Source organism: Chelonoidis abingdonii, chromosome 7, assembly GCF_003597395.2.
Source record: "Chelonoidis abingdonii isolate Lonesome George chromosome 7, CheloAbing_2.0, whole genome shotgun sequence".
Classification (NCBI taxonomy): Eukaryota; Metazoa; Chordata; order Testudines; family Testudinidae; genus Chelonoidis; species Chelonoidis abingdonii.
Window position 1 is genome coordinate 93,209,722 of NC_133775.1, and position 12,705 is coordinate 93,222,426.

Below are 12,705 nucleotides of genomic sequence, written 5' to 3' on the forward strand. Positions count from 1 at the left end.
ACAATTTAACCAAGGGTCCTGGTGAATTTTCCATCACTGACCATTTTTAAGGGTATGTCTACACTACCTGCCAATTTGGCAGGTAGCAATCTATCGGAGATTGATTTATTGCATGTAGACCGGATAAATTGATCCCTGATTGCTCTCCCATTGACCGCTGAACTGCAGCTCAGTGAGAGGCGGAAGCAAAGTCGACGGGGGAGCAACAGCCATCGATCCAGCGCCGCAAGGATGCAAAGTGATTCTAAGTCGATCTAAAATACGTCGACTTCAGCTACGCTATTCTCATAGCTGAAGCTGCGTATCTTAGATCAATTCCCTCCAGTGTAGACCAGGCCTTAGATCAAGACTGGATGTTTCTTTACAAGATCTGATCTGGGAATTTGGGGAAGTTCTGTGGTCTGTGCTATACAGATCAGACTAGATGATCTTGTCTTGCCTTAGAATCTCTGAATTTGAGACAAATGTTGTTGTCAGGCAGAATTTGAGCTCAATTTTTTTTTTTTCTGATTAACTTTCCAGTGAGTTTAAGTCTCACGACTGCAGCAATGGTTGACAGCGTTTCATCTGTGCAAGGGTAGGTCACAACTGTTCCAATCCACTAGTTATCCTAGCTGTGTACTTCCAGTTGAGACTACTTTACCACTTCCACACTGGGGCTACACTTTAAGTCCACTCAAATTTCAGCTAGCGCATAATCTGGCAGACCTGCTTTCTTACTAGCTTCACACATGGAATATAAGGCACCATTATGCCCAAGCAGGCACGGGCTTTCAGTTGGATTGAGTGCAATTCAAGGTACTGATCTATAAAGTCTGTCATGATTTGGATACCTGGCATCTCAGGGTATGTCTACACAGCAAAGAAAAATCTACAGCTGGCCCATGCCAGCTAATTCAGGCTTGGGCCACAGGGCTATTTTGTTGCTGTGTAGAAATCTGTGCTTGGGCTGGAACCCAGCCTCTGGAAGCTGGGGTTGGAATAGTCCAAGAGCCCAGTCTCCAGCCTGGGCCCAAAAGTCTAGATGGCAGTGAAATAGTTCTGCAGCCCAAGTCGGCTGGCATGGTCCAGCAATGGGTTTTTCTTTGCTGTGTTGACATACCCTGAGAGGCTGGCTCACACCCCATGCTTCATTCTGGCAGATCTGACATTCACATACCACTAAATTCCACATTTGCATGGGAGTAGACTAGAAGCAGGTCATTCTTAGAGAGCCCTTTACCCTGGGACAGGCACTGTCCCTACCCAGTCCAACAGAGCTAGAGATGTCAATCATCAGCACATGATACATTGCTCATTTAGTGAGATGTTAGAGGGGAGGGGAAGGCCCAGATAGTTTTGTCCAGACATGGCGGTTTACACACCCAATATAGAGATTTTATTTTATAAGTATAGTGGGGGTGGGGTGGACTATTAGCACTGTGCTTACGGTTGTAGCTTGATGTCAAATTTTACAAGATCTTACCTATGACCCACTATAGTTTGTGTCTTGAGGAGCTGGGGAGAATGTGTCACTTTATGCTTTTGATTTTTAGGTTTTATTGCTAGTGCATTTATAGAAAAACTGATTAAATGTTTGCTTCTTAAACACATTTCTGCAGTGTTAATTTGGGCAAAATTTTCTTAGATCTGGCTGTGATCTAAATTCCACGAACTCAAGAGACTCCAGATCATGTCAGCTTGTGAGAGAGAAAAGTGCCTAAGATGGTAGGGCCTGTTAGTACTACTGTAAAATACATGTTAATATGTAAGGAGAATTTTCACCTCTATCTCAACTTCATGGGTAATACAACTTTGTTAAACTACAGAAAGCTGAGATCATATTCTAGTGAACACGACCCCCTAGCTGGCAAGCAGTTAGCCACTTGATTTTTTGGGACCTGAAGCACCAGCAGTCTCTCATAACAGCAGTCCAACACAAATTCATGACAAATTGATTAATCTCATTCCAAAAATTTTTTTGTGGAGAAAGGAAGGATGATCCAAATGGAAGGAAGGGTGTGCTAATCAGGAAGGGATTACCCCCCCCCCCCCCCACAGACACACAGATTAAGTACTGAAGGAATACTCACTCTCTTTCAACATCTCAAGCACAATGAACACTAAAAGGATCGAGGGACTAAGCAAACATAGCAAAAATCTCAAAATTTGTGTTTCTTTCAAATTCTGTATTGTATTTGCACATGAATACGATGTTCTAGTATCAAAATTACATTTGTCTACGTGATTTATCACTAACTCATTTTGTCTCACTAGGCAAATGGTCTGTTTCAGGATAGCTAGTGTTAGTTTGGATTTTTTGTTGTTGTTAAAGAGACATCTTTGAGATTTAACAAACTTATTAACCATGTTCAATCCATATATAAAAAGGGTTGGTTTATTGTAGTTCAAATACATAAACTAAACAATCCCAACATTTCAAAATTAAACTTTAGAAACACAAGTTTAACATTCATAACAGGAGTATAGTTTACAAGAATTACCCAGAAGGGAAATTCACGGTCTAATCCAGAAGTCAGTAAAGATCACTTTATGGTAAATAAAAATATGTTTATACAACCGTCCTGTTCTGGGAACCATTGTTATTTACTGTGTTTCCAATTTTGAGCAAAAAATCATCAGACAAATCTTCACTTGGGCAAAAGGAACCTGATTTTGCCTGAACTTCAAAGTGGGTGAGGAGACGGGGGAGAAATAAAGCAGACTGGTGAACAAATTCAGAATGGTGTTTAATTTGGTCTCTGTGGGCCTAATTCTTCACTCACATCACTGTCACTCTATAGACTTTAATAGACTTAATTCTGATTTACAAGGGTGAAAGCAAATAGAGAATCAGACCCTTTGTTTTCAGATTTAAGATTATTATTTTTTTTTTTTTACACTGTTGCCTTCAGCACCCAATAGTTTAACTTGAGACAGTGTTTTGTCTGTTGAAACAGCTGAACTTGGGTAACCATTAGGAGGAAATTTGTGGTACTTGTGTAGTTTAGTTCAAACCACTAATGTCAATCATTCTTAAGACCTGCATATATAACACTGCTGAAAAGAATGCCTCCAAATATCACTGACATCCACACCTCATATACAGATATTCCATTGTTCTGAGATCTAAAGTTACTAGACACAGCCTGCATGGTTGGGATTTTTGTCAGTCATGCCACACAAAGAAAGCATAAATATCTTAAGTGTTCTCTTTGCACAGAGACCGTTTTATGTTCACAAACGCTGCTGCTGCTGCTTCTGCTCCTCAGGTTGTTTTCAATAGGTTCACGGTAATGTAGATGTAAAAACCGGATAGATGGCTCATGCAAGCTTTTGAATTAACAGACGCCCCATTGTGAGAATATTTTATAATTATTTTGTTGTTCGTCTTGTAGGCTCTGAAGCTGTGGGAGGTGGAGGGGGACCTCGACGGTCCAGGTCATCTACATAGGATACAATGAGCTTGCGCCTCTCCTCTGGCACACAGTCAAGTACCAGATAACGCTTGTCATTCTGTAAAATCTTTTCTACATCTTTCAGGTGCTGGTCGGATTCTTGGATCAACTTTTTGGATCTGAAATGAAGTATAACAGTTACGATCTGGGCAGCTGTCTGGGAGCCTACATAAAATGCATTGGGAATCTTAGTCCAGTTACTGGTGGTAGATGTCCAAATTACAAAAAACTACCCGCACCATTAGAACCTCTCTCGACAGTGTCAGTAGATAGGTCAAGCGCTGAAAGGGCATAGAGACTGAGCTATCCTCTCACCTATACAGATGCCCCATCAGGTCAGGGGTGAGGCACATTGGCAGGAATGCGTGTGTAAAAAATCTTGCACTGCCACTGCCTGTGCTGTATCTGTTCTGTGGATAAACAGAAGACTTCAGTCTTAATGGCCGCCAGAACCATTTATCAGCATTAAATGAACCACAAAAATGTTAAAAATATGAAAAAAAATCATCACAATTGAAATTAAGCACTCAAGAAGCAGCAAACTATTAAAACATGGACGTTAAACTCCCAGTTGCAGCCCAGTTAGATTGATGCATCAATCTGGCTACCACATCCATTTCAGACTGCAATTCAGCCCACTGAGAACAGCAGCAACTGAAATAGAGCTCCAATACTTTACACACAGCACTGGCTGCAAAGGGAAACAAGAAACTGATTAGAATCTAATAAAACTAGTCAGCACCCTTCTACCTTGAGCTCTTTTGCTTCTGGAATGAGAATCTGTTACTGTCCTAATGAGGACAGTAACATTTTGCAGTAGGCTCCAGACCAGACCAACTTCAACAATTAACTTACTTGTAAAGCTAATACTCAAAGCCCACTGAAGTCAATGGGAGATTTGTTTTTATTTTAATGGGGGTAGGGTTTCACCCTCTGTCTTGTCTCCAAACTCCCAGTAACATCACTGGATGTTTCACTGGATATTAAGCAGAGTATTCAGCCCTAATTTTTAGGCCTGAACCAAGGATCCTAATTAAACGGTAATCTGGCTTCACTACAGAATGAGCTGAATCGCTTGACAGTGTATTCAAAATACCCAAAACAGTGCTCTCCAGCAAAACAAAAATCCCAAAAGCCCCTGCTATAGAACAGTTGCCAACAGTTGATAGTAATCAGTGCAGAAGCCAACATACAGTGATGGACCCCTCACTACTATGCAACTTCACAGGCAGCCTAGTAATCTTCAATTTTTGCACTAAAGCTCCTCAGACACTGGTCTATAAATGTTAAATGGGAGGAGAAAGTGAAATTCAGTTAATCAACACACTTAAGGTACAGTAAAGAAAAGTCTTTGCTCTTCTAAGACACTATGACACACACCTGTACGTTATAAATTTGGTCTCTTTCAATAGCGTCCTGAAGTCAGCTTTGGCAGTAATGTATTTGTCTCTGATGTACTCTTCAAACTCCCTTTGTTTTTTCTGCATGAAGAAAAAGAGCAATATCATAGAAGATGTGACAGTAGATTATAAAGTACTTCATATTAATTTACAGTAAGAAATAATTTTATTGTAATTAGTTTAAAGATCACTACAGAAAAGTGTTTTTAATTAAGATTTTTAAAAAAGCAAATATCTGATTAACACAATGATATAGTTATATTCATGTGAAAGGGAATCCATTTCAACAAACATTGACTCGCTTTTGCTTTGGATAGCGTGGGAAGGCTAGCAGCAATGAAGCAAGACTATTTCTTACCCTGTCACTGGAAGAGAACTTAATGCACCTGGGATCTTCTTTAATGATTTTTTTCACTTCTTTCCATGTTGATGTTAAAGTAATCTTTCAAAAGAGGCAAAAACAGTTCAATATTGCAAATTATATTTACAGTCTAAGCATACAGTACATATGATCACTTTCCCGAGAGCCCTGAAATCCTCATGCATAAGGGGGCAAATTAAGGACATAGTAACCATTTTCCTTTTTGAACTCTTGTTTTCTGTGAACTGGTGGATTTTAAGAGAAAAGTCCTCACAAAATTATGACAGTTTCTTATAGTTTAAATTCAAACAGTTCTTCCTAACGCATATTTGAATAATTTCAACAGTATGTTTGTATGTGTAAAAACAGCTATGTATAGAAGCCCCAGCTCAAAGTGAGATATTCATCATTTTAATTTCAGTCTACCATATAAAAAGTGATTAGAATATTAGATACTCCTCTAACCAATATTTAATAAGACTGCCTGCAAAGACTTGAAGAAAGTTTTGATGAAGCCAGAATGAGATAAAAGGGAGGCAGGAAGTCACAAAACAACAAAGAAAGAAAGGAGAGAGAGGTTTAAATAGTATCGGCACAGAACTGGAAGTTAAAAATGAATTTTGCAGTTAAGATAAAAAAAGACAAGGTGAAGGATAGTATCCTGGAGGCTTGCCCCCCGCTATTCATTAAGACAAGTTATTGGGTAGGTAGGAACAAAGACAGAAGATTAAAATGCCCAAGATACTAAGGGACTGTGTCATAATAGAAGGTGTCAAATAATGCAACTCTGAAGAAATGTGGAAAAGCCAATGGAAAACGAATGACGATCACTGACCACAAAGACGAAACCAGGTTCAAGAGTGTGAAAAGCTTGAATATGAAAATGGACCACAACATTCAAGGTGGTTACTGTGGTATAACTGGTTAGGTGAGAAAAAGATTAGTCTTTCCAGCAGTCCCTTTTTTAGGGAAGTAAGGAAAGTTGGAGCAGGAGAAAAAGCCTAGGGAAGAATTATTATTGAGAACTTTAACTACAGAAGGTAAAGCTAGAGGATGCAAGTCAGTCATAGAGTTTAAGGCCACAAGGGACCACTAGATCATCTAGGCTGACCTCTAATACATTGTGACTGACCAGTGCACAAGGACCTTGCAATAGCAAAGAAATAATTAAATGAGATATTATCCAGATAATCCTGGCATGGATCCTGTATCCACACACTGCAGAAGAAAGCAAAACCCCCTCAAGGTCACTGCTAGTGTGACCTGGGACAAAATTCCTTCCCAAACCCACACATGACGACCAGTTAGACCCTGAGCACGTGAGCAAGAACCAACCAGCCAAGCACCTGAGACGCAGAATACTTGGTGCCACCTCAGAGCCCTGGCCCATCCTGTCCAATATTCCATCTCCAGCTGTGATCATTCCTGCTGCTTCAGCGAAAGGAGATAAAAAACCCCTCCCAGAACACACTGGGGGACAAAAAATCCCTTCCGGACCCTTGCCAGTGGCCAGCTGAAACCCTGAAACATGAGCTTTGGAAACATACCAATGTATCACCACAAGCAACCCTGTTATACAACTGCACTCATAAATTTGTCCAGCTCTCTCTCAAAACTTATTACTGTATATACTCATTCATAAGCCAAATATTTTTTTAGCAAAAAAAGGGAAGCAGCAGAGAAGGGGGTCGACTTATGAACAGGTATAGAGAGCCCCTCCCCCCAACAGAGGGAGCAAGGAGAGGCAGCACAGCCAGAATGGTAGAGGCAGGGCCAGAGTCTCTCTGCTTCTGGCCATGCTGCTCTCTCCTCAGCCTCGAAGCAGGGGCTGGGAGGCTGCAGCTGTGCCGCTCAGCCCCGCCCCCCAGAGCAGGCTGTGGCGACACCACCCGGTCCGCCAGAACGCGCTGCAGCCGTGCAATCCATCCCATCCCACTGGAACATGCTGCGGCCATGCCGCCTGGTCTGGTGCATTGGCTTATAAACAACCCAACTTATGATCAAGTATATACGGTAAGTTGTTTGTCCCTACCACTCCTATTGGGAGGCTGTTCCAGAACCTCACCGTTTGGATTGTCAAAAACCTTTTAATTTCCAGCCTGAATTTATTCACAGTCAGTTTATATCCATTTGTTCTTGTGTCAACATTGTCCTTTAGATTTAACAGCTCTTCACTCTCCTTGGTATTTATCCCTCTAATGTATTTACAAAGAACAATCATATCTCCCCTCAGCCTTCTTTTTGCAAGACTAAATAAGCCAAGCTCTGCCAATTTCCTCAGATAGGCCCTCCATTCCCTTGATCATCCTAGCAGCTCTTCTCTGCACCTGTTCTAGTTGAAATTAATCTTTCTTGAACATGGGTGACCAAATAAGGTCTGACCAGGGCCTTGTATAATGGCATTAATACTTCGCTATCTTCAAATGCCTGGCCCAATACACCCTAGGATCGCATTTGCCTTTTTCGAAGCCACATCATATTTGTGTCTCAGTCTGTGATCGACCCACACACCACATCTCTCCTCCTCTGTTGCTTCCAAATAATCAGCCCCCAGCTTGTAGTAGAAACTCTTATTTTTAGACCTTGCACTTTGTACTACTGAATTTCATCCCATTTGTCACTCTAGTTTTCAAAATCATCCAGATTTTCCTGTATAATATTCCGGCCCTCCTCTGTGTCGGCAACTGACTCCCAACTTTGTATCATTGGCAAGTTTCATTAGCACTCCTACTTCCTGTGCCAAGGTCATTAATAAAAATATTGAATAAAACCAGTCCCAAGACTGATCCTTGAGAGGAACTCCACTGGAAGTTTCCCTCCAATCTGATCATTCACCTTACAGCACAATTCGTTGCTGCCGCCTTCTCCTTTTAGCCAAATTCCTTATTCGTCTTACAATACTTGTACTGATCTGCATCTTCTCTAATTTAACTAATCATTTCCCATAAGGTACCATGCCAAATGCTTTACTGAAGTCCATGTATATCAGATCAGATGTGCTTCCCTTATCTACAAAATCAGTTATTCTCTCAGAAGAAGGAAATCTAGTTAGGCTGGTATGCTGTACCTTTGGTAAACCAATATTGCATTACATCCCAGTTACCATTTACCTCTATAAATTTAATTACTCTTCTCTTCACAGTTTGCTCTAAAACCTTGTTTACTACGGAGGTTAGACTAACATGTCTGTAACTGCCCAGATTCCTTTCTTTCCTCTTTAAAATACACTATTCTCCAGTATTATGGTTCTTCCCCCCCCCATGGATTTATTACAAATTCTTGCTACGTGACTAGCAATCTCATGGTGCCCCCGATTTGAGGGCATTAAGCTCTTATCAGAGAGAAGCACCATATCAGGTAGAAACGCTTTGAAGTTTTTCTTCCACCTCATAAGTGGTCATTTCCATTTCTAGACACTCGTTTTCATCAGCTGTACTGGGCATTCATGCACAAGTCTATTACCGCAGAAGTTTCATCCAGAAGTTGCCTAAAATGCTCCCTCTTCTTTTTGGTAAGTGCTTCAATGTGTTCATTAAAAAGCTTCTCTTTCTCTTCTCTTTCTAGCAGAGAGCCCGATTCCCACCGATGATCTTTTCGGAGCGTCCTCCGAGTATCGGACCATGACACATCTGAAGATCTCACCTGATACAAAAATTTACATTTTACAAAAACTATGTTCTTTCTCTGTTTTATCATCAGACAATGCTTCAAACACTTAGCTTATACTTCATCATCAGCTTTTATCTGAATTAAAACTGCATTTGGTAAGAGGGGTAAGAGAGAATGACATCTTTCATGCAGTTAGCTACTGTCAGATGCCAACCTCATGCTGCAGAGTCTCACTGTGCATCAGTTCAGATGGACATAGATACATCCTATCTGGACTGCTCTGCCATTCTGTATAGAAAAATCAGGATCTTTCACTCTGAATAATATACTGTGTTAACCATATATGATCTAGAAGAGCAGCCTCTGAGATGCATCATAATCAATTCCTACCAGCCAGTGGGCACTTTAATTAGTGCAATGTTTACTCTCTGGAACCAGAAACAACCTCCAAGGAGCTCCCACCAAATCTACATTACCTACATTATGTCACTAGCAAAGATATTGGGTCAACAGAAACCTAATTTATGTAGTCCCCCCGCCCCCCCCCAAAACAAACAAACAAACAAACAAAACCAGGACTGGAATCTGTGCTCAACCACCACCCATCTTTCAGGTATGCGCACATCTTAGATCAGCAGGCAAGAGGTTCCCCTCACATACCACGAGATTCTCATCTCACCAAACCTGCCCTCTTAGGAAGTGCTGTTTCAAGGGTTGGATCAACTAGTGCAATAAAGTGCTCTCTAACTGAGAAGTGAAAAGTGCTGGGTCAGATGCTATGTTGGGGGCATGAGTCGGGCAGACAAATGAGGTGAGGAGAATGTTCTTGAATCAGTAAATCTCCATTTCCAACATATGCATTAGAGTTTCTATTACAAAGTATTTACAATTTTAATTGCCTTTTTTGGTAATATTGTAAGAATGCACTTGTTGGATGAAACCTCAAGCACCAACTGTAAGACTGAATCATTTTTCCCAGCAAGACAAAAATCCTGAAAAAATAAATGTATCATGGAAACAGAAGTTTAACCACAAGTGCTAATGTGCTGCTGTGTAATCAGGGAACTTATTTCTATATTAGCGTAACAATTAGATGAACTGTTCTGGCAAAGAAAGTCCTACAGTAATCAAATGAGAGAAATGTTCAAGCCTCACCATATCAGATAGAAGCGCTTTGAAATTCTGGATAGCCTCTTCCCGTTTGTGCTGTTCACGTTCTCTATCGATCTCCTTGGTCTGCTCAGAACGAGCTTTCTGAACCTCCCTTTCTCGTTCACGCAAACTTGCCTCAATGCGAGCCTGCCTTTCCAACTCCTTTTCCTTTTCGGAGTCTAAATTCTGAATCAGAAGCAAGAGCATAATATTTCCCCATTAACAACATATAAAGAGGTAGCATCTTTCATATTTTGATTAGCCAGTCAAACAATTTAAAGGTTTAACAGTTAATGGAAACAAGAGGATGAGTATCATTAAACAGACTGTCATTTATGAAATAGGTAAAAATGAAATACACCACTTCTGAACTACCAAGGTTTGTCTGCACTTAGGGCATTTTTGAGAGAATTCCTTCTGTTGCTAACACTGACTTACTGGCAATGTTAGCAATGTTGAGAGCCATAGTGCAGATAGGGTGCTGGCTGGCAACACTAAAAGCTATTCTTGCTAAAGATTTTATCTTGTGAACTTAAAGTGGAGGAAAAGCTCAACAGCGGTATTAAAAATGCTGTGTTTTAAAATGTCAAAGACAATTCAACCATTTGTATGTGGCTACTGTAACAGCCTTAAAGAGACATGCCTCAACCGATCCCACGGAGGAGAAATCAAACCTCAAAATGACTGTCTGAATGATGAGGCTATTCAGTTCAAGTATAACAGATAAATCTTGTGTCCATCCCCCCTGTTTGGGACAGATGTTCCCCTCCTCCATTCAAGCACATGAAAGCAAAGGAATGAGCTGAACTGTATACTGCTTTTGAGCCCCCAAAAATATCATCTTGTAAAAATATTGAAAACTAATACAACTGAAAGAGAGGGGAAAATGTTGTTGTCTGATGGACTGTGCACTGGACTGCCGTGACACCTTGAACAAGTCACTTCACCTTTTTGCTCTTTATGTAAAATGGAGATAATCCTTCCTTTATAAAGTCTTTTGAGATCTATGGATTAAAACCTCTATATAATAACTAAGTGCTATTAAGTGACCATTGCAGGTTTGGAACTTCACTGGATGGGAATTGGGGAAGGAAACAGATCAGAGAGCAGCTACTCTACGAAGCATGCTCCCCCCTGTAGCAACAAACTCAACTGCAAACTGCTGTGGAAATTACTGCTAGTTAAGACTATTTTTCAATTCTCATTCATAGCATTAGCTCCTTGAAGAGGCAGGTAGGAACATGAAACAGAAGTGGAAGAAGCGATGGAGGCACTGCATATGAGCCAACTGGAGTTCAGTTGAAAGGAAACCACATGAAAGAAGGAAACCTCTGCTGATCTGGTTGCATTCCATGTGTATCACTACAGAAGTGACAGCATTACAAGTCTCTCAAATTGCTTAAATATATTAATAGTTAGGTAACAGTGAAAGTAGTATGCAGCACCTAACTATTACACAGATACCTTAGCTATTTTTTCGATGTATTGTTTAAAAAGGTCTTCTCTCTGTGAAGAGCTATCCACTGCTTTGTAACGGGGGTCAGTCTCTACTTTGTCCTTCACTTTGCTCCAGCGAGACTGACTGTCCAAGTGGTGATTAGACAGTAGTTCAAAGAAGTCCATTTTAATCTATATTTTAGAAAGAAGAAAAACAAATTAATGAGTAACATGATTCCTGAATGTTTGCTAATAGAAAAAGAGGCAGACTTACCTCAATGAGGCGAACTATATGAATTTTACATACTAGAACATCAAAATCTCTAAAAGTACATTGAATTTTAGAGTTAATTATCTCTAAAATACATTTCGGGTATAATTTTTGTGAAATATATTAAAATTGAAACACTAGGAAGACTATCAAAGTCTAAGATGAGCTGTATCTCAAAGAAATATTCATCCGCACACTTAATTTTCTTGCTCTACTCTAATTTAAGCTTTCTTGTTGAATGTTTAAAATATAATCCCTACAACTTCTGTACTGCACAAACCAGTATTTCAGGGCATCCATGACACAGAAGCTAGTTAGATTTTAAGCAGAGCCCTAATCAGGCAGCACAAATACCCATGGGTTCATGCCTCAAGTATACAGTGGATGGAGGTATATACTGAATCTGCGATTAACCAGCAAACAGTACAAAGACCTCCTGTTTAAGATCAATAGTGGGATTTGTTACATTTCATTAAAACTTTTCTAACTGAACAAAGATATATAGAGCTTAAGTCTATAGTCTTAAGAAGACAGATATATTCAAAAGTGGTGCCCAAATGCTGTAATTCAGCAATTAAATTTAAAATATATTATTCAAGCATAAATAAATATTTGTAGCTACTTCTTTTAAAAAATGGAAATGGCATGTTACATATAATAAACCCCTCAACACTGTACATAGCTACAGCATTATGGAGGACTAACAGATCTGGTCCGATGCTAACTTTGGACCTCAGAACGGAAGACCCAAACTAGTGATATACAACATTGCATCAGCAGTTGCAAGGGCAGCTACCGTACAGTTAGGAAAGATTTTTATCCCTGGGGTGGATGTTCCTCCATGTCCCTTTTGGGATTTTTTCTTCAATTCTGACCACTTTAAACCCTCAAGGCCCTGGCATTTAAGCCACCATCTTTCTCAATCAAGAGAACAAGCCGTCCCTTGAGAGGCCAGTTGACATCACTTGTTGAAGGGCTAGAGCCCACTGAATAGCTCAAAGCACTCTCTATCCAGGGTTAAGCATGCTGCCTTCACAA

The 12,705-nt window shown here is 40.2% G+C and overlaps 1 protein-coding gene across 8 annotated transcripts in view; it reads right to left on the reverse strand.

The window, feature by feature from the left end:
* Window positions 1–2,355: 2,355 nt before the first annotated feature.
* The window catches only part of TCERG1 (transcription elongation regulator 1), a 49,860-nt gene continuing 39,510 nt past the window's right edge, over window positions 2,356–12,705 (reverse strand). For 7 of the 8 annotated variants that reach the window (XM_032801523.2, XM_032801519.2, XM_032801520.2 and 4 more), the window contains 6 exons: window positions 11,424–11,588; window positions 9,963–10,145; window positions 8,661–8,840; window positions 5,196–5,279; window positions 4,818–4,918; window positions 2,356–3,556 (listed from right to left, as the gene is read on the reverse strand). In XM_032801523.2, coding sequence (XP_032657414.1) covers window positions 3,355–3,556; window positions 4,818–4,918; window positions 5,196–5,279; window positions 8,661–8,840; window positions 9,963–10,145; window positions 11,424–11,588 — 915 coding nt within the window. In that variant the 3' untranslated portion in view covers window positions 2,356–3,354. Of the gene's footprint in view, window positions 3,557–3,752; window positions 3,848–4,817; window positions 4,919–5,195; window positions 5,280–8,660; window positions 8,841–9,962; window positions 10,146–11,423; window positions 11,589–12,705 lie in introns of all 8 variants that reach the window. The other variant, XM_032801522.2, reaches the window with a different exon arrangement.